The sequence below is a fragment of the Phasianus colchicus genome, chromosome 32 (assembly GCF_987193195.1).
Source record: "Phasianus colchicus chromosome 32, bPhaCol1.hap1.1, whole genome shotgun sequence".
NCBI classification, from domain to species: domain Eukaryota; kingdom Metazoa; phylum Chordata; class Aves; order Galliformes; family Phasianidae; genus Phasianus; species Phasianus colchicus.
Window position 1 is genome coordinate 391,085 of NC_143467.1, and position 27,784 is coordinate 418,868.

At 38.2% G+C, this 27,784-nt stretch overlaps 1 protein-coding gene across 1 annotated transcript in view; it reads left to right on the forward strand.

Moving 5' to 3' along the window:
- Window positions 1-27,784, forward strand: part of LOC149913953 (sex comb on midleg-like protein 2) — a 187,714-nt gene that overhangs the window by 152,375 nt on the left and 7,555 nt on the right. The window contains exons 4-5 of the mRNA XM_090127961.1: window positions 25,341-25,523; window positions 26,562-26,675. Coding sequence (XP_089984087.1) covers window positions 25,341-25,523; window positions 26,562-26,675 — 297 coding nt within the window. The remainder of the gene's footprint in view (window positions 1-25,340; window positions 25,524-26,561; window positions 26,676-27,784) is intronic.

Genomic DNA, 27,784 nt, shown 5'->3' on the forward strand with positions numbered 1-27,784 from the left:
TACATAGTGAGCAATGACTGGGTGTTGCAAATCATGTCGGACCACACTATCAGAGTTTGTGTTTCCAGGAAATGCCTAAGGGAAAGAATAAGAAAATTATTTTATTATTTCTATCTCATACACAGTAAAGATTCTGTTATGAAGGAAAATTTTAGGTAGTGAAGACCTCCAAGTGACTAGTTAGCACTTAAGTTTGGTTAAAATGTTTTCTTTGATACTGAGCAAATGAACAGTGGTTTTAAAAAGTTTTGTAGTGCTCACAACACAAACACTGTAGCACTGGAACCTCGTGCTTTCTCCACAATAGATACAGTAAATTCAGATAAGAGCTGCTGCTAGATAAGAAAGTATTTTGCATCACTGATCCATTGCTCAGTTACTAAAACATTTATAAAGATGTCCAAAAGGGTTGTTCTGTGACAAGATACCCATCCTCTAACAGATTACAAACAGCAGTCACTGTCTTGTAAACAGAAACACTGATATATCCTATTTCCTACAGCAGACCCTCCAATTTCTCAAATTTCCAGGAATACAAAGATCTTTCTTTATTTTTTATGTACTACCTTCTGGAAAATGAGCACACAGTTTCTCTCCTAACCATAGTTACCTCCCACAGCAAAATCAGCTCTTTTTTGACTTTGGAAGTCAAAAAAGTACAAAACACAGTACTCTGTCATGGTTTTATAATTTTGTTATCGGTATTCCACACCAAACATCATGTAAAGCACGGGTAATTAAAGAGTTAATACTCCAGTTCCATGGACTGACAACTTTCTGGATGCCTGGTTCTCAGAAGAAAGGAAGAACTACACATCCCAGGGGACTTCATGTTCAGAGAGGAAGATAAGCCATGGGAGGGAGTCATGGGATCTTGCTCTCTGGCTCTCTTGCTCACTGCCTAGCAGTGTGTGGGTCTGCTCCCCAACCGTGTGCCTTCAGTTCAAAGTAGGCCTTTTAGTTTCGGACACTCTCTCTCTCTTATTTGATTTATTAGCCTCAATTTCAATTATATTATATTATATTGTGTTATCTTGCATTCCGATATCATGTTTAGTAAAATTAAGTTTTCCTCCTTAGATTGTTGCTGCTGTTCTGGTTTCTGGGCCCAGCTCCCATCTCCCTTCCCTTCCCCCTTTTCCGTCCTGTTTTTGGGCCAGGGGGCCTATGGGCTTGCTGCCCCCTGTCGAGGGCACACGTTGATCTAGATAACTCCGTGACAGACTCTCAAGTAAAATTTAAAAATGACTGAAGTAAATTCAGTGCTTCTTTTGTAATTTTGTACCTCTTGGTAAAAGATTTCATAGTACTCTGCTTAAAAGTAAATGATATCTATCTGTTAACATAACAGATTTTATTGTCTTTTCATCTCATGCACAAACCGTTTGTTTTCTAATGGTAAATGTTAAAGATTGCCATTTAGTTATTTTCAGCATTTTCAGAGAAACATCATAAGTCTTCATGAGTAATTTCCAATAAAACGAGTATCTTGGAGCAGTAAACAAAGAAAGGTGATCTTTGCCACACAAATAAACCCACATAGAATCCTATAATACATTCAAGTACTGGAAATAAAAAGAAATGAAGAAACAACTAGGCTGTAAATATATCTACTGCAAAATATAGTCATCAAAATTTTGTAAAGCCAAAAATTTAGGTTGACACTTTGCATATAGATACAGCACTAGATATTTCAGATGAGTATCCATCTTGTATACTGCACAGTAGATCTAGGTGTAGGTAAAGATTCACAGAACCCTTTCCTTGATGAGCTAAAAAAAATAATGCATGTAATATTTTTTATAAGGTTGGTTGTTTGTACTGCTGCAATTATTGTGCTAAATAATGATGAAGACACTCGTGGCTTCATAGTAAAACTTGTTAGGTACAAAAATTAATGCCTGTGAAGCACTTCCATATTTGAGTGCTAAGCATTTATGAGAAATACAATAGTTCTGTATTCTGAGCTGAATAGCAGACAGACAACAACAAAAAGCACAGGCCGAACAAGAACTAAACAATCTATTGAATAACTGCCTATTTTCTGAGTCCTGTTCAAGGAATCACAGGACATTATGTCATGAATAAAAAAGCTGATCCTTAAACTTGAATTTTACGAATACTATGTCAGAAAGACTTAGAACCAGGAGGTATTTGATAGTTTGAAGGTTCACATTGATCTGTGATCAAATAATATTTGCTGAATGCATAAACGTCGTCAAGAGAGAATAGAGTACTTTGTCATCAGCTTCCTAGATAATTAAAAAGCATTCCATTTTGTCTCCAGCAGAAAAATATATTTTAAATTCAGCCTTCATTTAGATAGATTTTATAAAGTAATATATGTTCTGTGGATAATATCAGACCAAATTCTATTGTTATAAGGCTGAATAATCAATTTCCAGGAGCTTGTGAACTATGTATTATTACTGTAAAATCTCCTTTTCTGACTGAGAAAGTCAGATTCTCATTAAAAAATGAATTAACAAAATTTGCAAAGCTACATTTGTCAAGGTTAATAAAAAGTTTAACAAGATTTAAAAGTAAATAATATATATATTTTTGTTTTTATTCTACACAGAGAGTGATTTCTAAATAAAACAAACAAACAACAACAACAACAACAACAAATCACAGAAACACACAGTAAGAACCTCTCTTCTTTCCTTCCTCCCTCTACCTCCTTCATGCAAAACTACTTTTCAGGAAAAGCTGGAAATATTTGTGTAAACTAAACAAGACAGCTAGCTTACTGATCTCATTAACTCTTTATTATAATTATTGCCAGAAAGGTTCTTTCTGTGGGTAATGTAGTTTTTCTTTAAGCCAAACTGAGAATAAGACCACGACAGCTCACCTGTTTGTAAAACAGGTACCACTGCCTCATCAGTTCAGTAAACTGCCTTTTTTACAGGCCGCTTCCATTTATATAGTAAGTTCTTTAAGCTGCTTTATGTTTTCATCTCATATTAGAAGAATAACTTTGGGGATGTTGTGAGTCACAATAACTTCTCTCAAATACAGTACTCCATAGGACAGTAATGTATGTAGTAAGAATGAAGGAAGGTAAGAAAATATGCCTGCAATTCCTTTCTAAATACTTGTTTTGAACACATGTTCAGTGGAGTTTTCAAAAGTACTCAGTACGAGGTTTGTAACTCGCTTTCCAAAGAGTACAATTATGATTAGTGTCATGTATTTTTCAGAAGTTACTAGAGCAGATTTATAGAACAGATAATATGTATTTTAATGGGCCAACTAATTACACCACAAAAATAGGTAAGCTTGCAGCACAGGATCTTTCTTCAGGAAAAGCATCAGCAATTAAAGCTGAATTTAGGTCTTTGAAAGGTCTTTGAAAGTGATTTTGTTTTTACCAATATTCTTCAGCTACATTACTACACATATAAATACTTTAAATATATCCAGTAGAATTTTATTTGCGTTAAGAAAAAAAAAAAAGAAAGAAAAAATGAAGTGAGAATTGAAGTTGTTTTAAATTTGGAGACAAAGTTAGGGAAACTTAATATTCAAATTCAGTTTTAAAATCTATATTTATAATATAATGAAATCAACAAAAAACAAATGCAAAACTGAATTATAAATTCAAAACTGAATTTCATTAACATTCAGCTAAAGAATATTAATTAAGTAAAGCTGACAAAAATAGCTTTGGTTTTCTGTAGAATAGATTTGCAATACCATTCTATGAATAAAACAAATAAATCATAAAACCTTATTTTGAGGCTTTGATCATCTTTTACAACAACAAAAAAATAAATAAAAAGAAATTGTCATAATTTCAAAATTATCTTTGAAATAAGAAATTTCAAAACTGAAAAGTAATGTTATTAAGTGAAGAAAAATCCTCTTCAACCAAAATTAATTTATCCAGGCGGATTAGTCTCTGTACAGATTAACAGTTTATTCATGCACAATCGTAAAAATTGTTTTGATGTATGCTTTATCTACAGTGACGTACACCTGGTGCAATGCAGGGAATAGCAGCATGACATTTATTATCCAGTTAAACAAAGAAGGACTGTTTTTTTCATTACTTATCCATTTATGTTTCTTGAATGCTACATTTTGCCAGTGACACTGTAGCAAGGGTAGACACAAGATGGCGATAATTTATGAGTCTAATCTAGGATTCTACCTTTATTTTGATACAGTAATAGTGAAAACACTACAAAGATTCTGTTCCATGGCTTTACAGCTCTATAAATGACTCTTGTTATTTCAAACAGAGCTTGCATGTAAAAACACATGTACATAAAAGCGCATTATTATGAAATATGGAAATGACCATAGACAGAAAATGTCTGTGGAAAACACAATTACATCTTCTTTGAGAATTCCAAGGTGAGTTAAACACAGAACTGACTAGGCCAGATAGAAAGAAGAAAAGTAATTTAATAAGTTAAGAAAAGCTTCTGAGACACTTCTGCTCTCATTGTATCAGCTCAAAAGCATTTAAATCCAAAATGCAAAGAATGATCACTGCATTTACATCAATTTTCTATTTCAATTTCCATCAACAAATAATTATTCTATTTTCTTTTTAAAAATGGTTTATTAGTAACAAGTCTCCTGCACAGTCTTGTGTGGAAAATATGATTGGATATCTTTGTATCTTTCTGCATGTTAGTCTTCTCAACTCTTTGGAGCTTACTGGGCCAATTTCAATTGCATTTGATGAAAAAGGAGATATAAATATTCCATGTTTTCGTAAAGTTTCAAAAAAGAAAAATTCATTATTAGGAAAAAATATGCATCTTACTACATTCTACTAACAGGTTTCTGATATGACTAAATACAGCTCTTTTCTATGCTAAAATATTTCCAAGCATTTTGAAATAGAAACTTGGGTCACATTGTTCTCTATTGATTCCCTGGGGGCTTTCTTTAGGTCCCACATCTGTTTTTGTCTACTTAAAACATACCGTAACCACGTGTACATAATTAGATCTATTTCACCTATTTCATCCACTACATTCAAAAAAATAACGATGAAAGCTGTACTTGTAGCCTTTCACCCTAAAACATTTTAAATCGAAACCATGATTCACCACTGTAACACTTTTTACTTTTAGAACATAATATGCTAACACTTTATAATGTGTGTTACCTATGCTACACTTCAAAGGACCTTGATCTCATTTGCAGGAGATCAAGTTTTTATTACTTCAATAGTAGTCTCAATAACTTTAAGAGATAAATCTGACTTCTGTTCAAAAATGGCTCTTATATATCTCAGTTCTTCACACTGATGCATGGAAAAAAAAAATCAGTTCGAAGACAGAATTTGAAGAACTGTACAAAATGATATCCTGATATCAGGATTACATGTTCAAACAGTGTTTCAACCTTGTGTATTGATGTTTGTGGTTTTCTTAAGACGCAAAACAAAGAAAAGCAACAATACAAACATGACCACTCTTTCTAGTAAAAACTTAAATTTACAGAATCACAGAATCACAGAATTGCCAGGGTTGGAAGGGACCTCAAGGATCATGAATCTCCAACCCCCCTGCCACATGCAGGGCCACCACCATTCCACCTAATGCTAGACCAGACTGCCCAGGGCCCCATCCAATCTGGCTTTGAACACCTCCAGGGACGGGGCATCCACAACCTCCCTGGGCAGCCTGTTCCAGTACCTCACCACTCTCTCCGTAAAGAATTTCCCCCTGACATCCAACCTATATCTCCCTTCCTTCAGCTTAAAACCATTTCCCCTTGTCCTGCTGTCAAAATTTAACTGAATGCAAGTTGAAAAAAAGCACTTTTTTTTTCCTCCTCTAGGAGTATCACAGTCAATTATCTTTGTTAATATAGTTGCAGTAATGAAGCATTAAGTTAACATCCAATCTCCCTCCTTGTACATTTCAAGTCCAAGAATGAATTGCCTTTGTTATCCTTCTGCAAAATTGTTGTTCATACCATTTTATGCACAGAAAAGTTATCAATTTATTTGTACATTTGCTAGGGAAATTAACTACTTCCAGTCAGTTAATCCTTGGCTAAATTTACAAAACAACTATTTGAAGTAGGACATCTGAGAATGCACGTGTGTATAAGCTGTTAATTTGTTCCACCACAAACCTCTCTCTACCCCTAAACTTCATACTCATTAAGTGGACATAGGGATGGATATTTTAGTTTTACTCTAGAGGGTATCACAGTTTCCTAAAGATGGCAGCTCAGAAAAGGTAGCAAAGAACTCATGTTTCTCCAGATTCTGAAATTGAACATAATATTCCATAAATGTTCAAAATATCTCACAAGCAAGTATCCCACTCCTTTCTGGTGTACATACGAAATGTGAAAGATAAGAAACTTTCAATTATTCGCAAAGATAGCAGATACTTTTACAGAACTGAATAATGAATAGATTTCAACCTTTGTGCTGAATCATGCAGATTTTGTCAAGATGACACCACATTAGGAAAAATGTCAGATTTTTAAAACATAAAATATACACCAAGTATATTAAAATAACATTAGGTTGTGAAGTCAACACTGAAAGGTTAGAAATAATGTTTCCTGCAGAGTCTTTATGAATTCCTAAATAACATTATGGCACTGATTTACTTCCATAAACACACACTGTTTATTCCCTAGAAAGTCATACTATCGCGAAATGATAATTATTTGTCTTAGTATCCTAAACAACTGAGGCTGCAGTACCTTGAGATGCTTTTTGTTTGTTTGTTTGCTTTCCATTTTGAAACACATTCAATAATAAAAATGAATGAGATTGATTTGAAAGCATTCGTTGATGAGAAACTATCCTTGTCTTTTGTAATTTTTTTTAGGATTAAAGAACCAGTATTCACACTAGCACTGAGTTTGTAAAAATACAACCTTTCAGCCTTTGCAGACCTTGAATAAAGTTACTTCTTTGCTGCCATGATAAAACAATAGCATAATTAGTAACATTTTTATTAACATATTTGGGAGTAGTCATTAATGTGCTCTTTAACTAAGCAAATTTTAACTCAGACAATTCAGGTCAGAGGGCAGACCCAGAGATAACTTCGAGCTTCAAAATGAGTAAGACTGATAACATTAAAATAGTTCCTTTATTTGCATGACAATCTGAAACATGCATATTACCCAACCCTGCATGCTGCCAAATGGTAACATATAGGATATGCCATACAGTACAACTACTGAATTCTCTTTGCAACTGCTTCACATCTCCCATTTGATGCTCAACAAATAAGCTGCAAATACATATTTATTGGCATTTAATTTCCTATATCCTATATCTTTGGTACTGAAAATGATTAGACAGTTTTGACTCAATCTTTCAGTGCCCCAGTTAAACATATGAAATAGGGACTAAGAATCTATTATAGGATTTTATAGGGTTGCAAAAATAAAATTAATTAAAAAAAAAAACTTTTTAAGCACTTACTCATGTATTCACATCGGTAAATTAGAAATCTATGCTTTTATAGTCAGTGAAGCAAAGTGGGAGACACTAACTAAACTAAAACACTTTACTTCTTATGCAGCAAAACATCATTTTTTTTCCAGATTGCAATGTAACTGTGAATTAAAAAAGGGAGAATAAAATCACCTTAGTTCTGAGAGTTACCAAATGACTCATCCACATTAAATTAAATAAGAATAAAGAAAGTCTGAAATGGTTACAAGAGAATAAAAACTGTTTGTCTCCCAAGGAGTTGTGCGATTTTATTCGTTAATACACCAAAAATGCTAGATCTCAAATGAAAGAGATGGGAAGAAAACTAGCAATTGCTGAAATCATCACATCAGAAGCTCTCCTCTCACTGCTGCTGGGCTACAGAGCTCAACAGTATCAGGAACTCTAGCCTTGTGAAGGGTAAGCACAGTAAGAGCCATGGTTTCCTTTCCTCTCTGGAACTGATATACTTAGCTATTTTCACTCACTTGCATACTTTTTAAATAACCATTAAAAATTTTTCAGAACAGCATGTATTCTTTGTACACCAGTCTGGTCTCAAAGTCTAGTGTCTTCCAGCTGACTCCACTGCTCTATTGGTTTACTCTCATGAAACCCAAGAATTTGATTATGTTACTAGCAAGCACACTAGTGAGAGTTAAATGGAAACTGAGCACTGCCATTCCACATCTCTTCAATTTAGTTTATCTAATTCTCTGATTCTGAGATTATGCAATGGTCAGTAGGGACATAGGAAGTAAAAAAGTGCACACATTTGATATTTTATTTAGGTATATATTAATGTAAAGAATTTTATTTGTCCTTGATAGAAAATCTTCAATTTATAACTATAAATCAAAATTGCAATCCTTGCTCTTTTCATATTCTTTCCTTTCTGATGGGAAAATACTGATGGTAAGCTTTTTAGGATCAACTATCCTCAGTTACGACTGGTTTTCATTTGTATGTGAAATTTCCAAGGACTACTTTTCAGATTATTGCAATTCTGTCTAGACTATCTGAGTGCAAGGAATAATCCTTAAATGAAAAATGTGCCATACGTGAAACAGTTTGTTTCAGAAATATAGCTGTAAGTCAAACTGAAGAAAAAAAGTAATGGAGAATAAATTATGGCTATTGTGTATTAAATGCTTGAAGTTGGAAGTTAATATTGCATACTAATAAAACAATAGATCATAAATAAAATATAAATATATAAATAAAATAAAATAAAATAATAAGGTATTTTCCTTATAAGAGTTTTTTTAAGAGTACAATTAACATTGAGATTACAGTAAGTTGCAAAGTAGTTATTCATAATCATAGGAAATCTAATAAGTACTGGTATCTGACTTAGGGCAATCCTGTATAAATATACAGGCTGGAGGATAAGAAGTTGAAGAGCAGCCCCACAGAAAGCAGTCTGTGCATGCTGGTTGATGGTGAGCTGAATCTGAGTCAGCAGTGTGCTATGGCAGCCAAAAGGGCCAACTGTACTCTAGGGTGCATCAGATGAAGGTAAGGATTGTGCCACTCACCTCTGTGCTGGTGCAGCCACAAACTGAGCTCTGTGTGTTCTGGATGAGAAAATGTAAGAATTACATAAAACCATTAGGGATCATCCTAAGTAGGGCTGTGAGGATGATGAACTGTCCAGAGGGCAAGGCACATGAGGAGTTTCACATATGTGTCCAACAAGTGACTTTAACACTGTTGTTGACACCCCCCCCACACTCCTCCCCCATGGTGCCTCTGTACAACGGGTATGAGGTCCTGGGTGAGGAAGGCCTGTCTGAGGGTGGGAACAGCCTGCTTAGTCTAGACGTGCTAACTAAACCAATCGAGGAAAAGCCTTCCACCAACACAAAGACTACTTAATTGAAGAAGAAGATATGAATATCAGTTGTAAGTGATTCCTTCCCACAGAGAACTGAAGGTCCGATATGCCGAGCAGACCCTCCTTTTAGAGAAATCTGCTTTTCTTCCTACATGGTACTGGGTTTGTGGGCACCGTATGGGGCTCAACTTTCTCGAAGAGGAAGAAGAGTGCTCTGGGAAAAGCTAACTGTGCTCACTGGGACGGCTTTAAACTAGGTGTGAAGGGGGACAAGGAGGATAGTGAGCCTTCCCCTGGTGGAAGGCATAAAAATATTAGTGGGACAGAGTGCTGGCAGGGGCCATAATGGACCTCCTGCCTTGAGAGGTATTGGCAACACTGCAGAACATACAAAATTCTATGATAATAAGGCAGTAACTGCTGGAGCAACAGGAGAAGGCAATGGGGAAATTCAGGAGAAATACCTAAAAGGAATGAAGGAGTTATTCTTTAAAGAAGTGACAAGAGCAGCTGCTAAGGTAATTAATGACTTTTTTGCCACAGCCTTTTCTGATGAGCGCTCAGCACACAGCCCTCAAAATACTGGTTCACAGTAAGGGGATTAGAGAAGAAACATCCTTCCCATTGTAAACAAAGATCAGGTTCAGGATCACCTGAGGAATCTGAACATCCACAAGACTATGAGTCCTGATGAGATGCATCCCAGAGTCCTGACGGAATTGGCTGATGTAGTTGCCAAGCATCAAACATATTAGAAAAGCCATGACAGTCAACTGAATGCCCTGATGACTGGGAAAAAGACAACATCACACCAATTTTTAAGAAAGTAAAAAGGACAACACCAGAAACTAGCAACCTGTCAGTATCTCTCGTGTGCCAGAGAAGGTTGTGGAACAGATCCTTCCAGAAGATATGCTAGGGCACATGGAAGACAGAGAGGTGATACGGGAGAACCAGCATGGCTTCACCAAGGGCAAATCCCGCTTGACCAACCTACTGGCCTTCTATGATAGTGTCCCTGTGTCAATGGATAAGGGAAGAGTCATTAATGTCTGTGTGGACTTCAGTAAGACTTTTGACATGGTACCCCACAACTTCCTTCCCTCCAAATTGGAAAGATATGGATTTGATGGGTGGACTGTTTGACGGACGAAGAACTGGCTGCAGGATCGAGTCCAAAGAGTGATGGCCAATGCCTCAATGTCTGGATGGATATAAGTGATGAATGGTGTCCCTCAGAGGCTGGTGCTAGTTTTCTACTAGAGAAAGCCAGTCTGGTTTCTTTTGAGGAGACAATATTCAACAAAGAGCTGAAAATACTTCTGCAGCTTTTTCAGTTTATGTTCACTTGGGTAATTTATTTGCACAGAAGAATAGCAAGAAGTATGAATCACTCTCCGTAAGGGACAAACCAGTAATTTTAAACTCCTGTATGGTAACTACACTGAAGAATTATTTCAGCAGCAATATCACCAATATTGCATACTAATTTACAGTTCCTTACTTATGAATACATGAACTGAAATTATTCTCACAGCTAATCCAGTTCTTATGAAAAAAAGCCAAATCAGTGTAAATTTCTTTTCAGAAAGTCAAAGGTGACCCCTCCAAAAAGAAGCTGATGAAAAATGATGAGAAATCTGCTTCAGGTAGAAGCATGGGGAATAAACAAACTGCACCAAGTGATAAAGCCTGAAAAACTTCATCAAGCAAAATAGAAGCAATCCAGGAAATTTGGAAAAACAACAACAACAACAACAACAAACAAAAATAAAACAAAACAAACTTAAGAACTCGAGAAAACAGAGGGTAAAGATGAGAAGAGTGATAATGGTCCTAATCAAGAAACAACTGAAAAAGAAAACCTGAAGAAAAGAAAAGCATAAGTGGTAAAAGCTTGAGTTGTAGTTTTAGATTAAACAAAAGGAAATCAAGGCCACACTAGGACAGTTAGAAGGGAAAGGTTTAATAAACCACAGATGTAGAGGAACAAAGAGTGTATTATTCAAGATAAAGTGTAGTTTAGAGAATACATGAGTAGAGAGGATATCTTGTCTTTTGGAAAGATGAAGGAAAAGAGATTGCAAGAACACATGGTTCTGCTGGAGAGAATACAGTGAGCTCTTGAACTCTGAAAGAATACAGAAATTGCTGAAAGGGAGTGTCATGAGAGAGAATGTGTACAAATAATGTATGAGCAAGAAGAATGCTTGCAAAGAGAAAGGGAACAATTAGAAATAGAAAGGTAAAATCTAGAGGGAAAGGATGGAATGAGAGCATTTTGAAAGAGAGCAAGTTCTTATTGAACAGGAACATCAAAAAGAAGCAGAGTGAATTGCTTATGAAAGGAAGGCACTTCATGGACAACAACTTCATTATGAACAGGGAAAGAGGAATGCTTTGAAACATCCACACAATACATATCAAAGAAGAGATTATCTTTACTGGAATGAACGTAGCTCATTCTGATTCTAGTTCCAGAACATCTAACAGTCTTTAGAAATCTCTCACTTCGCTTCAATGATATAACAGTAAATGATTAAATCATTTTCTTTGTAAGGAAAAGATGTATTTAAATCACTCTATCAAAATCTTGTCATTCTTCTCTATTGCTCTTTTCTTTTTCTGGTTATTAAATGATATTTACGTCTTAATCTATTTTGCTAAGATACAGAAGTCCTCCTATTTCAGATGCTAAGATCTATTCAGGGGCATTTGACCTAAAAGACTTTCTGAATTTTGGAGTACTTTGTTTCATATAAACATGAATAGAACTACAGGGAAATCACAGAGGAATAGTATCTCTTCCAAAGGAACAAAAACCTCCTGAAATAATAAAGCTTCAAAAGAAACAGAAGCATGAAATCAGATTATTTACTTTAAAACAAACAAACAAATAAACCTACCTTCCATTATCTTATGTTCATTATATTGTTTTCTTTCTTTTTCTTAAGCTACTTAAGACCAGGTGTTTAGAACTGTCTTCATTTTCCTAGGAAGGAGAACAGCTTTCACATTCAAGTAGAAGGACATATAAGCATGTTTGAAGACAGTCACAGATTGTAATTCTGCCTCTGAGGATCAATCAGTAGTACTTTTTTGATGCGTATGAAAGGAATATTTGAAATAAATATATTCAAGGCACTCTTTCTGATATGAATTTTCCATCTGCTTGTGGGTTTTAATGTAACTTTTTGCATTCAGAGCTCTTTTAATCTCTGAGTTCTAGAAAGGATCCACATGCATTTCATTGATGTTTCCCATTGCTATACTACGTTTAGATCCTTTTGCTCATATCCTGAACCATACAGTAGAAGATTCCTAACCCATGATCTTCTATTGAGAAGTTCTTAAGGAAGTTATTTTTGGAGCATGGACTTTTCCTAGTACAACTAGGAGTAATGAAAGGCAAATTGACTAGAGGTTTCCTACGTCAAAACCATCGTTGGTAACTTCATCAACCTTATGAACTCTTGACTTCAGTGACTCTAAAATAGTTTGGAATAGTTATATTTGTTCTCTTCCCTTGTGACATGTTCAGAGAGTACTGCAGCTACAGCTAGAAAGTTAGGCATTTATTAATATTAAATAGCAACAGTAGTAATTTTCCTTCTTTTTTGCTAAGCTTTACCTGCTAATTCCTGACTTGTTTAATAATATATTTTTTTTCCTTCTCTAAATATCACTACTCAGCACCATAAAAAATAAGTAACTAAAATAAAATAAAATAAAATAAAATAAAATAAAATAAAGAAGAAAAGCAATAGTCAGAAATTGATTTTATATAGATTTTTAGAAACCTTTCCAGAAACATTTCCAAATCTTTCCCAGTCATCAGGGCATTCAGTTGACTGTCATGGCTTTTCTAATATGTTTGATGCTTGGCAACTACATCAGCCAATTCCGTCAGGACTCTGGGATGCATCTCATCAGGACTCATAGTCTTGTGGATGTTCAGATTCCTCAGGTGATCCTGAACCTGATCTTTGTTTACAGTGGGAAGGATGTTTCTTCTCCAATCCCCTCACTGTGAACCAGTATTTTGAGGGCTGTGTGCTGTGCTGTGCACTCATCAGAACAGGCTGAGGTAAAAACGTTTTGAGTACCTCAGCCTTCTCCTTATCTGCTGTTACCATCTTGCCTGTGTCACTCTTTCGGGGGGGTACACCCTCTTGGACTCACCTTTTCTGGTTGAGATACCCGTAGAAGATTCATTTCAAATACATATTTTTATTTTTATTTTATTTTTATTTTTTGTGATTTATTGCTCCATGGCATTTATTCAGATTTAGCAAGGCCATCCAATGATTTCATGTAAAGCCAAACATTCTGAGAATTGTGCTTTCTTTTCAAATGACGAAAAACCACTTACATGTACATGTAAAATTTGAGAGAACTAATCAGCAATACCACTTGTAGGTGAGGAAACAGTCTGATTAAAGCAGGGGAGCACACTGAAGAGATGTGAGACTAGGCACTTTAAAAATTTAGAATACAAATTTTTGCCAAATATTTAGTTAATAAAAAACCTCAGCACTGGGCGTGGAGTCTGGACATCCTCACTTCTGAACTTGTCTTAGCCACAGAACCTCTCTCTTTTGCCACTTCAAGCTTTACATTTTCTTGCTTTGCATTTCAAATGTTAAAATAATCAATATTTAAAATATAGTTTATATGATGGATCTGATCCCTAAAAATTGATTTCAAATAATCAATAAAAGCCAAATAGAACTTTGTCTCAGGTTTTGGAAATACATACAATGATAACATGGCTATCTAGATGCACAGAAACAGAACTGAGGAAAAAAAAGATATTACAAAACAACATTCTCTTTTTTAAAATGTTTTAACTAAAATTAAAACGTTTTAAGTAAACTATTCACTTAATTTGCAGAATTTTTAGACTAGCTTATTTAAAGCACTGCAGGTTATGTGGGGAATATATTCTGTCATAACACTGTAGCTCATAGTTTCCTAAATTTCCAAATTAAGTGAAAACCTGATGGCATAGAGATTACTTACAGATTGTGATCATGGTCAAAACGGATTTAGCTTGGGGAAAAGTAATTTGTTTCCAAACAAATAACATGAGATGGAGAGAAACAAACACAGAGAGCATAGAGCCTATGTTACTGCCTGCTTTTCAGGCCTACGCCACCCCTCCATTTCTGACCCTTCTAACTGTCTCAGAGCTGATCGTCTCTGCTGACCTTTCCTCCTCACACCTTTCCCTGCTTCAGCACAGGCTCTCCAGAACAGCACAATGAACTCTGCTGGATGCACCTCCTCCCCGAGCTACTTGCAGGATTGTTTCTCACTCTTTTCCTCTTAATGCCAGGCAGCATTTTGGATTTCCAAGCTTTCTTCATCCCAAGGCACTTGCCCATGGTTGAGGGGCCTGACTGCACCCTGTGGTGGGGTCAATGGAGCCAGCTGAAACAGCTGTGTCTGGCACAAAGCAGCTACACCTCACTTCTCACAGCACTGTGGCAATCTGTGCTTGCTGCTTCCTCAGCACCTGAATTTGGTACACTCACTCAAAAGTATACTTGCTTTTCTAGGGCGTACATTATTCCCTCACCTAAAATCTAAGAAATGACTGTACTGTGTTGTTATGTTGTTGCTAGCTTCTCCCCCACTCCAGCTCTCTCTCTCTCTTTTTTTTAAAAAAAAAACTAATAGATGGAAAACAATTCCTAAAAGATTCAAGTTTATTTATTTGCAACAGAATTTTCCTAAACTTAATTTTACACTGTATTACAAATCTTAGAATATTTAACATTTAGTCACTTGGTAACTAGTTATTTACAAGTCATTTGTTAATTTATGCAGCATGAGGTATCTGATTTATCTGATTCTGGTATGTCTTTCTTCTTATTATTAATTTCGGCAGTCAGGATTTTTTAAAAAAGGAAGTGGTGATATTTTGAGTCTAGCTTTGCTTTGTATCAGGCTGCTAGTTGTATCAATGAGCTGAGATGATAGCCTTTATGGACTGAATAAAGGAAAATTTAGATACCAACAGAGTGCATCTCTGCTATTAATGGTTTCATGTTTTCTTACTGGTGTAGAAGCAGGCAACGGAAATTTTAATATACAAAGTTAAAGGCCCAATGTTTGTTTTACATCACCTACTTGCTAGTTAAAAGGATCTATAACAGCACAGAGGAGTGTGGTTTTCTTGCTATTCAAAGACCCAAATTCCCCAGGAAAGGATTGGTAAAAAATGGTGAATCTTGTGTATATTTTTCCATATATATAAAATGAATATTTCCCTTTTCCAGTAAGAACAGCTATTCTTATTATAACTAGCTTAATATTATAACTAGCTTAGTAATATGATCTTCACTATTAATACATTGCTATTCTTCAGTGAAGTTTATCCATTCTGTTAGAATTAGTGTAAGAAAAACTAAAATAGAGCTTGAGAGTACTTTGAAACCATGTTTACAAATGTTCAGAATACCTGCAGGAAACATCTTTACAGCGGTTTGATAAAACTTTGTAAATACATGTAATGCAATGGTACAAGCACCGGAGCCAGGAATGGTGGTTGGAAGTTTTAATTTTGTTGCTCGCATACTGTTTGAATTTAGACCTAACAACTCAGTGTCTATGAAACTCATTCTGTCTGTAAAAAGGAGATAATATCCATTATACCCTCAGAAGTCTGTTCTCAGTACAAATTTTTGTACTGATCCTTTAAAAATAAAAACAATAGATGCACTGTTTTTACATCTCTCTTAAAATATAAAATATAAATAATTACTATTTATTTATTTATTAAAAGAGAGACTCACTGTCCAAATGAGAGCATTATGATAATCTAGTAAGAAGTTTAGTAGACACAGAACAGACTCCTATGAAACAGTTCAGTTAATGAGTTCTCAGTCAGGGTCATAGTGAAACATTTAGAAGGTTATTCACTCTTAATTTCAAAACTTATAGTAATGGAAGACAGAATTGACAAACACCCTACAGAAGATCATCCAATAGTTAATAATGTTTACTCTTTAAAATAGGCTTTATTTTCACCTAGGCTATATCTGTTTTGATCCTCTAGGAATTGGATCTCATTGTGCCTTTTGCTTTGTATTAAGGAATAGTTCAATGTTATGCATGTCATCTCCTTTGCAAGTTCCTGGCAAATTATGATGAAACGGATACACTTGCAGAACATCAAAGTAATCACGTAATTAAGCCAAACTGGTGGTTTGTCTGGAACAGCTTGCAAAATGACAATGTGATCTAATTTGCAATATCTGTATAGGTTTGGTTTTAAACGTGCTGGCATATTTTTTAATTAGATCTTCTTCCTCTGTCACTGGTGTAAAAAATCAGACTTAAATAACAGTGTGGGTTTCTATTCTGTTTTTGTTTCCAATTATCAGTCTCATTACTTACTATTATCTAGCTGGGATTGTATATTGTACAATAACAGAAAACTTCCTCACAGTCTTTGTACTTCATATAAAATCAGCTGTAACTTAATTCACAATGACATAAACAATGTGATAACACCATAGCTTATGCTTCCATTTAAAATTTATCATTTCTATTTTTGTAAAATAACATCTGTTCGTATAATCTGTGTACAATTCAGTCTGATTGCTTAGAATAACTTGTTACAAATGTTATTAGCTGTCATGCTAATATATCATAAGACATGATGAATATGTAGTTTTTAGGAAGAGTGCCACAGGAGCTCAATCCATCTTTGAAGAGACACATTTTTTATAAGGAACCTATTTCATACTCATACATAAAGCACAGTTGTTTAGCTTTGTTTATCTTTGCAGAAGCTTGCTTATGAATATAAATAACACATTTTATAGAAGAGAGAAAGAAAGGTAGAAAGAAAGTAGCAGTAGCACATCCTTCTTTTCATAAATTCTCTTAGAAAGTTAACTGAGTTTCACTGAAGGGAATGAATCAATGGTCCTTTATAAAGAAAAAATCAATTAGAAAGTCATTACATAAACGTTAGCATTCAAAAAATAAAATTATATATTAAAGCCAATTAGACTGTATGTCAGAACTACGGTGAATTGCACTTGCATTGATGTATGCAAAATCATTAACAACCTCCATGTCCAAGAAATGTAGAGAGTGAAAAAGAACATGTTTATAGACAACTGAATTTTCTTTTGCAAGCTATCTCAAGCAGCAGATGACTTCTCTGGGCTTTTTAAGAGGTTTACTTTGTCTATCTCAAGTGTTACTGTTGTTACTGAAATTAGAACACTTGAGGCAACACATAAGACAACAGCCACTCCTGTGGCATCCAGGAGGGCTATAGGAAGAACAGGAATCCCAGTAGAGTCTTTCTCCCAATAGCTTGCTGTAGTCCTGGTGTGATTTGTGTTTAATGCCACACTGGAGAGGCAGATGGTGTTAAACATTGAGAAGGAGCACTACTGAGCATCTCACAGAAGAGCTGAAGTCCCCTCCTGTGGATGCAATGGGACAGTCAATCTTATTTATTTCCTTAATGACAGCAAATAGGCTAGCTAACTTTTCGTGTTTGGGTCTGCATCACAGAAGATTGATGTATCTCTCCCTGATGGGTTTGTTCTGAGCAATCAGAAGCAGAAGAAATCTCTCCCTGTAAGTCAGATGCTGTAGCTTGCAAAATTAAACATTCCGATACAGGTTGTCACATCATACAACCACTGCAAGGGATGGGGCATTTCAACTGTATCACAGTTTCAGGATTTTTGTAATTGGTATTTCACATCTTAACATCAAGTAGTGCACTGGGAGTTAAAGAGTTAATGCTCCAGTTCTGTGGATTGTTGATATTTCTAGGTATAGCTGTCTCAGAAGACAACTATATAGCCCAGAGGACTTTACGTTTTTATTTTCTGTTTGGATGGGAAAACAAAACTGTTTGCAAATCATGAGACATCTCCTTTTTCCTTTCCGCTCATCTCTACAGCGTGTGTGCTCCCTAGCATCTCACCTTCAGCGTTAGAGTAAGGCCTTTGTTTTTTGGACACTCTCATTTTATTTGATTTCTTAGCTTCCATTTCAATTATATTATATTATATTGTGTTATCTTGCATTTCAATATCTCATTTAGTAAATCAACTTTTCTCCTCAGATCATTGTTGTTTCATTTTTAGGCCCATCTCTCTACCCTTTCCCCTTTTCCCCTTCCCCCTTTCCCAAGGTGTGGGTCTGTGGGTCCCCCTGACCCATTAGTCATGGAACCAGGCTGAACTGACCTGTAAACCATTGACATACTGCATCTACCATTAGAGGTTCAATCCTAAACACAGTAGATAGAGAGAAAAGGAGACACAGAAGTCTGAATTCATTACATATGTTTCTGAACACATATTCAACATAGTACACATTTTAGTTAGATATAACTGAAATGCAAATGGCATGCATTTCATTTCAGAAATGAGATGCATTTCTGAGCTGAGGTAAAAACTATGTTTAGTTAGAAAAGCTGAATTAGGGTACTTAGTGCCAGAGATGTAACAAAGACATCCCTATAGCTCTGTAGATGTGAAGGAGGTATGAGATGAGACAACAACTGCTGGACAGACAAAATGCCTGAGTGTGCCTCAGCTGGTGAAAGATACCTAAATTCAGAAACATAATTTGTCCTAGGTTCCTAAAACACTTCAGTATGAGATGTATACTGTCCTAACGCTATCCATTTGTCTTCTAGCAATATGTACTTAGATTAGACAAGTTTGTATAAAAGTCTAATCAAATGTTCTGATAATGGTTATTTTTATATTTGAATTCAGCTATAATGGACCATAGGGTCATAAAGAGTAGATGATGCATATACAAATTCATATCCACTTCATAATTTATAACAATTAGTAATTTTGATGACAGAATACTCGTTCTTGGGAACAAACATACCAAAAACTACACCCATTTCACACACCAAAGTCAAATAACACAACTCAAAACACTTAGTACTCCACTAATAATTTCAAAATTTAGCACAAAGGACATTATTTTAAAGACTTAATCTGGATATATGAACAATAAACAGAAAAATAGAAGAAAAAAAAAAAACATGAAAAAAATGAAAGCAAATAATAAAGAAAGATTGTTAAAGAAAAAAATGGTTATGACTGCTACTGGAGTACTGTGTTCAGGGAATCCAGAACAACCACATATTATATTCTTATTGTCCCTCGTTTAATCGTTGCTAGCAAAACCTATGCTTTAAATAAAATGCTTTTATACTAACTTTTCATACATTAAATTTGATTTCTAAATCAAAATATACCTAAGTCAGGTTTCAGTGTAAGATATTTATAAAGTAGCCAGTATTAAATAAATTGTTTGAATATTTATTTTACAACTTGAAAGTCTATTTTGCAACTGTAGCTCATTTTCTTTGGCTCTACTTCAAAAAAAAAAAAAAAATCCTTTTGTGTCTCACATGTCTTAAATCATCTTAAGATGTCTTCATCTTAAGACATCTTAAGTCACTGCATGTGTTTAGGAGCTGGTTGATCACATCTGAGAAGTGCTTGTAAAAGGAAGCAACGTTGTAGTATCTTTTATTCCAACAAGTTAATCAATAAATCCGCTCTGCTTTCATTGCGCATCATCTGTAAACTGAAAAGCTGAAGGCTGACTTGCATATTTGCTAATGCACTAATGCAGTAAATGATAAGAATATGTAAGTGGTTGATTCTAATCACAGCCTTGTGAAGCTATATTGCAGAAAGCAGAATTAAATCCATAGGGCTACCCTGGACATCTGTTGTGTGGAGCTCTGACTTTGCAATTCCTATTGACAGCTACATCAAACATCCGAGTGCTTGAAATATTTGAGTGAGTGACCAGAACTCTTTAGGCTCAAATGAGATGCTGCATTACTGCATTAATAATCAGAGGAATGTTCATCAGTTCAGACATCTACAAGTTAGACACTATATTTCTATCTAAACTCTGAATTTTAAATAGACATGTTTTCTTAGAATGTAAGAATATTTTACCATTGTGTGCATTGACACAGCTAATCATAGCAGCTAATCATAAACGAGCAGATTTGTAGAAAGATTCAAGCATTAAGCGTTATCTGGAGTATTATGTTCAGGTCTGGGGCCCCCAATACAAGAAGGAAAGGGAGTTGTTAAGGTCCAGAGGAGAGCCACAGAGATGATAGAGGGATGGAGCACCTCCCCTACAAAGACAGGCTAATGGACATGGACTTGTTCAGCCTGGTTAAAAGAAGGCTACGGGGTGACCTCTTGGCAGCATGTGACATGGAGTATGGAGAGATCAACTTTTCACAGTCTCAGCAAAGATATATTATGCTTCAAATTATGATAGATTCAAAGAAAAACAGAGATTATGCATGGAAAAGGGACGACAATCTGTTAAGCTTATTACTAAAATGCTATCAATACTGAAGGCTTTTGTGGGGTTAAGAATGTAAACTGGGAAATAATATGTAAGAGCCATTTAAAGTTCAATAAATATGCAGTAGAACCACATGACTCAGGAAGTTTTTGAGCCAAAACTAATTCAAAAGTAGAAGAACACTGTCTGGAAGCAACATACCTATTTTTATTTTTTTTATATATACACTTCTTACCAGATCCCAAAGAGATGGCCTTTTCTTACATTTATATATATATAAAAAAAATAAAAATATGGCCTTTTCCCTCTCAAGCATCTGTTTTCTCACCAATACCTGGCATTTTCTCCCAGAAATACCAGCTTTCTCACGGATACATGACCTTCTCCCCCCCCACATCAGACATTTTCTCCCAGAAATATGTCATTTGAGCACAGAGATCAAGTCTCCCCGAAAAAGCACTTTTCTGAGAAATACCTGACATTTTCTCTCCAAAATACTACTTGACACTCCTCCAGTGGACATTTTCTCCCGTGTTTACCATATTTTCTCCCCGAGACCACTTGGCACACCAAAAATACCGCAGTTGCTCTCCTCTACAAGACAGTCTTTCCCACCGTTTCCCACTTTTCTCCCTCATTTATCTCATTTGCTCCCTGAAGTTCCAGCTTTCTCCTCATTCGATGACATTTTCTCCCAGAAATTCCCGTTTTTCACCCAGAGGATGGCATCTTCTTCCAAAAAGAACACATTAGCTCCCAGAAATACCAGCTTTCTCCAATCCAATGAGATTAGCTCCCAGAAATACTGCTTTTTGCCCAAACACATGATCTATTCCACCACAACTATCATGTTTTAATCCTCAAGAATACATTCTCTACCAGACCTATGCCATTTCCTCCCACAAATACCACCCTTCTCCCAAATACGTGGCATTTCCTCCCACAAGTACTACTCGGCCATCCAAAAGAGGACATTTCCTCCCCAAAGAAGGAGACGTGCTCCCTGAAAAAACAGCCTTCTCCCCAAACAGATGAAGTTTTCTACCAGAAAAACAGCTTTTCTTAGATATGCTTCACGCTTCATCCACAAAATACTATATGACAATGCCAAAGGTGACTTTTTCCAACAAAATTACGATCTTTTCTCCCACAAATATAACCATTCTCCCAAACAGATGACATTTTCTACCACAAGTACTACTTCACACTCCACAGGATGAGACTTACCATCATACTTTTCTAGACTTCATATCACAGTTTCCTCCCAAATTAGATTTCCTTCCAGACATACCAGCATTCCCCGAAACAGAGGACATTTTCCCCCGGAAATACCATCTTTTCTCCCAGAAATGCCAGCTTTGTCAAAGATATATGAACTTTTCTTCCAAATCCATGATATTTTCTCCCAGAAATATCAGTTTCCTTCTTCTCCAAAAAATACAACACTCCAATACCCAATATGTCATTTTCAGCCAAAACTATCACATTTTCTGACAGAAAAACCAGCTTTCTTCCAAAAATATGACATTATCTCGACAAAATACCACCATTCTCCCACAGAGATGGCATTTCATCCCACAAGTACTACTTCACACTCCACACGATGATACTTTCCATCAAGAACAGGGCAATTGGACCACAGAAATACCAGCTTTCTGCCTAAGAGATGACATTTTCTCCCAGAAATACCACTTTTCTCCCAGAAATACAGGAACTTTTCTGCCAGAAACACCATGCTCATCCTCTCCAGATGTTGTTTTCACCCCAAACACTAGGACCTTTCCTCTCACTACTCCCTGCTTTTTCAAAACTAGATGGTCTTCTCTCCCAGAAATACTAGCATTTCCTGAAAGAAAAGAATGCTGAAAAATCTCTTCAAGTTATTCTTCCAGCTAAGGGTGACGTGATACACTCCTGACACAGTACCGTGGGAAGATCTTACCATAAACTGGGAATTTTGGCAGACTTGTGAGCAAATGTTTCAGACAATCAGTTTGACTGCCTGCCATGAACCACGAATCATCTCTTTAGGAGGCTACAGCAGGGCTTCTCCTGAATAACAAATCTCTGAGGCTTTGACAAGGAGGCCTGGTGGGAGATTTGGAAAATCCAGTAGATGGTCCATGGGTCTGATGCCCTAGCTGACCACATCTCAGGGATTCTTATTACTGGACTTGTCCTTGCTGGGTTCCACTGAGCGCCCACCTTTCTGGGAGGTATGAGGTGCGCTCCTGAGCACCTCTGTCCATGGAGCTGCACCTGGAGGGGATGCCATAGAATCATTAAGGTTGGAAAAGACCTCTAAAATCATCTCGTCCAACCATCAGTCCATCACCACCCTGCCCACTAACCACATCCTTCATGCCCTCCAGCACTCCATGCTGTGGGCTGATGCTCCGAGAGCAGAGGTGACGGCATTCACTTCAGAACCTCATCCCTCGCCTAACCCAAAGCACCTCACCACCCAATTCTGGGGATACGCTCTGTGTGGGGTGGCAGATGAAGAACCTGGTCTTTAAGGACCACGGTGCCCTAAACTCGGTGGCCATGCCTGTGTGGATGTTTTTGAGGTTCATATCCTCATGTGGGAAGTGCTGGGCTGGCCATTTGCAACCAATGGCACACCGCATCCAGCAGACTCCACAGGGTTTTCTCATTTAAACAACCATTGTAGCACTCCAGGAAATGGGGAGCTGGGATGGAGCATCCATTACGGTAGAGCTGCACCGTGCTGCGATGCATCTGACACGCAGTGCATCCGGAAGCAGCTTTATTTTTCACCCACGTTTTTAATTCCCGTGAGCAGAGCAGGAAGCACAGCCCCGCAGGCTCCAGCAGCACAATCTGCAAGCCGAGATTACAGCTTTGTGAGTGCGGGAGATATTTCCATCCTCCTGATGGCTGAGCCGAGAGGGAAAAAGGGGAGGGGAACAAAAAACGTCCATCTATGAGGCGAAAGCTCCCGAACGAGGAGCCCCGGGCACAATCCCGCGGCACCAACCCCGGCCCGCAGCGGGGCCTCACCCGGCCACCGCCCTCAGCGGCCCCACCCGCAGCCCCGCGCCCGTTGCTCGGCAGCTGCGAGCCAACCCAGCCTGCCGGGAAGGCGGAGGGGCAGCACCACGGATAGCTCCTATTGGTCGAAGGAGGTGAGGGCGGAGCTCGAGGACGGCCGTCTTCTTCGCTATTGGCGGAGAGAGCCGTCAGTGCGGGGCGGGGGGCGGGGCCTCGCGGCTAGCGGGGCCGCGTTGAACGCCGCGTTAGGGCGGGGGAACGGAGCGAGGGGGCGGCGGCGGTCGAGGGTAAGCGAGCCGCCGGCTGCGAGGAGAGCGGCGCGAGGTAGGGAGCGGCGCGGGGGCCGTCCTCACCTGTCACCGGGCGCTCCGCCCTCCCTCCTCGCGGCCCCCGGGCTCCGGCCGCGGGCGCGGTCCCTCGCGGTAGCGGCCGGGCTGGGGCTGTGCTTTCGTCTAAGGGGACCCTCGTCCGAGGGAGTGCGGCAGGCAGGCAGGCAGGCTGTGCGCGGTGCCACCGGCTGTGCGCCGCCGCGCGGACGGATGCCGGCTGCCCTCAGGTAGGTGGGAGGGGGGCGGAGAGGGCAGACCCCGGGAAGGCCGCCTCTGGGCGCGAGGGCTCCCCGCCGCCGTCGCTGCGGCAGGCGGCACCCCGGAGTGGCGCTGCGCGAGGGGGGGAGCGGCTGGGGGCTGCGGCTGGGGGCTGCGGTTGGGGGCCGCCTCCGTGCGCGGGGCGGGGGGAGTTGCGAGGGCAGAGCCGCGCGACTCGTCGCTTCGGCTGTGGGAGGACGCGAAGCCGAGGAGGGTTGGGAAACCCGTTGGCGTGCGGAGAGCTTGTGGCGAGCAGTGTGGAGGTGCTGCGGTGCTGCGGGAGGGAAGTTGTGAGCGGTGCCCTGTCGGTCGCCGCGCCGCGCTGCCGAGGGATGCTGAGCGCCCCCGGCTCCCGCTGTCACCGGCTGCGCGCCGCCCCGCCTGACGGCGCTGCTTCGGCGAGCGCGATTCCCGCTCCCGACAGCGTTCTGCCCTCCGTGAGGGTGTGGAACTATCATTTTTCCCTCATCGCGTTTCAGCCTAAGGGCATCGAATTCATCCTTTTGCATAGTTTTCTGTGTTTGCTTGAAACAACGATAGTGTTCTTAGTGCGTGCGTTTTCTTGCTGAGCTGCAGTTAAAAAAAAAAAAAAAAAAAAAAAAAAAAAAAGACAAGCGTTTAATAAGATCTACCTGCCTGGAGTAGGAGCACAAAGCGCCATTTTAACAGGTGGGCTGGGTGGTAGGAGTATGAGCTTTTTCCATTGTGTGGACTTAAACGCTACTTCGAGTTGTGTGGGTGTGCGAGACTGCTGTAATGGATCTTTTCTTGGTTATCTCCTGCAAATAGGTGGTATAGAGGTACTGTTTTATAAGCAAACAACTGAAATTGCCCGTAAGATTTTGATGTTGAGAGAATAGATTTGTTATACTCGTTTAAAGCCAGTGTTATTTTCTGAAAATAAGTTCTCATAGAGCAAATTTAAAGTGGCATGGATCCAACGGAAGGTACAACCAGTTCTTTGGATATAAACGTGTTAAACACCAGAAAGATTGTTTATTCCTCTCATGTCTTGCATGTTTTAAATCAAAGCTGAATGTCTTCTCCTCTACTTGTTAGTGTTTTGCTATACTTCGTGATGCTCAGGGGCTGTTTGACATCTTCTTCTTATTCGCAGCTTCCTTTGATGGGGAGAAGCATGCCATCAATCTTCCTTCTGTAAACAGTGCATCGTTTGTCCTACGTTTCTTGGAGAAACTCTGCCACAGTCTTCAATGCGATAATCTTTTCAGTAGCCAGCCTTTCAGCCCCTACATGGGGTGTGCACATAGTCCCACGGAGTACGATAGGAACAAACCAGGTAGTATCAAACAGCTGTTGTTTACAAGTACTGATATTTTTGATAAGTGTGGTTACTTTATGAAATTTAACATTTTAATCTGCTTTGCTATAACTTTAATTGATTGAAATGAATACTCTTCAGTTCTTAGAGGATTCGTTCCAGAGCACAAGTGCTGTGGCAGGTTGGGATAGCTCATACCACATGTGCAGAAATCGTTTTGTTCTGCTTACTCTTTCTTGTGGTCAAGTAGGAAACATATGTATTGTACCACTGGGTTACTAAAAGAACAGACTCAAAACTTCACATTTTGCCTGTTCAATTTATGTTTGAATCATAAAATAACCTTGGAGAAAGATGCTTACTACCTTATAAGAAGGGGCTTGCTCTGAGAGATGATTCAGTTCAGCCTATCCTACAACATTAAATACTCTTTTCTTCCTTCTTTGTTCACCTTGCTCAGTGGCGGCTCCAAAATTTTAAATTCTGCAGCATACAGTCTAGTAGAGAAGGTGGGTTTTGCAGCTGGCTGCTTGTGACATTTTATGTGAGTTTTGGTACTCTGGGGGTATACAGAGTGAGAGGGAAATAACATGCTCAGGGTCTCCCATCAAATGGCTTGCAGTGCTGGTATTACGAGTCCCGGTCCAAGGGTTATCAGGAGCCATAGCTGAGAAAAGTTTGACATCAATGCAGTTTCAGTCTTAGAGGTGCTGCTTTAGAAAATAAAGTATTGTGGTGGTTTTGGTATTTCGGTTTTTATTTGTTTTGTTTTGTTTTTTTCCAGTAGAGAAATTGTATTTGTTTCATTTCATCAAATAAAAGTCATTTGCTTTAATACTTTTCAGGAAAGTAGCCTAAATTTGGAAATTTGGATGATGATAGTATAAACTAAGCTGTTACTTCAGCTTTTGAAGTTTGTATTGAATGACCGATTCTATGTGAAATGGATTTGTTACCTGGTGAATGACTTGATGTATGTTTTTGCTTTTGTACTTTGACTTTCCCTGTGAGCATTTTTATACCATAATAAATTGGTGATATCTTTCCTTTTCACAGCAAAAGAAGAAATACATGAAAACGGAAGTGTTAAACGATACTCTCAGGACTCTCCACCATACACAGCTCCCCTTTCCCCTAAGCTTCCGAGGAGTGATGCTCATCCATCTGAAGGTGATTACATTGTGTCGTAATACATATGAGGATTACGTATGATTTTGGTATTTTTAGTCAAAAGGACTGAGTCTAGTGTATTTCTCTGGTATGTCTATAGCCCTTGACAGCTGAGAATGGAGATATTTATTGATCAGTGGCATGGATTTTGTGCTTATGGACGATCTACTGCAAGTTCAAGAAGTCTTTCTCCTAAACATGTCAGTCTTTTTTGTGAAATCACTCAGGCAGATAGGTGACATTTGAAGCTTCCTGTATGGCTATTTAGTAGAAAAACAATTCCCTTGAAATGGATTAGGAGATAAATTGGAAGCAACTCTAATAACTCTTGGTTTGGGCTAATGACTGTAAGAGCAAGGATGTGTTTTGATGGTACAGTTTAACTGAATGTATGGCTAGCTGCCCCTAGAAGTTGCTCTGCTCCTGCTCTCCTTGCCTCCTTGTCCGTGTAGTACATCCCAAGCCTCCCTGCTGATGAGGTGACGAGCTGACCCAGTGAAGCACAGAAAACATTTTGGCAAAGCTAGGAGATATCTGCAGTTAGCTTCTCTGCACTGACTCATCGTGGGCTCAGATGAGCACAGGAATGGGTTGGATAAAATGCAGCCGTGGCAGGGACCAGAGCAGCAGAGCCTCTCTGTGCAGCTGACTCCAGGACAAGGAAAGCTTTTGCCTGTGCCATGGCTGAGGTGCAGTAGCTCGTGCCGATTTGTAGTCTGCCTCAGATGTGAAGTGAAGCGTGTCAGCTTAAACCTCACAGAGAGACTTAGGAAAGAGTGGTTTTACTCTGCTTTTGCTACTTGTCAAACCATGGTAACTTGTTGATGTGACTCATCCCATCTGATACTTTCTATTGCTGTGGTATATTTGCATAATATTTCCAAAGGCTTTTGAGATTAGTCATTTGTTTCTCTTTTTTCTCTTTTTTTTTTTTTTTTTTGAGTTACTGGGGTTTGGTCATTTAGCCTCAGTGTGGGCAGAATAATCTTTTTCTATGGAGAGTCATAAGGCCACACTTAAATCAGAAGAGGATATCAAATTAAAATGTTAAAGCTTATTAAAAATGGTTCTTCTTACAATTTAATATAAACACAATGTATTCACTTCAA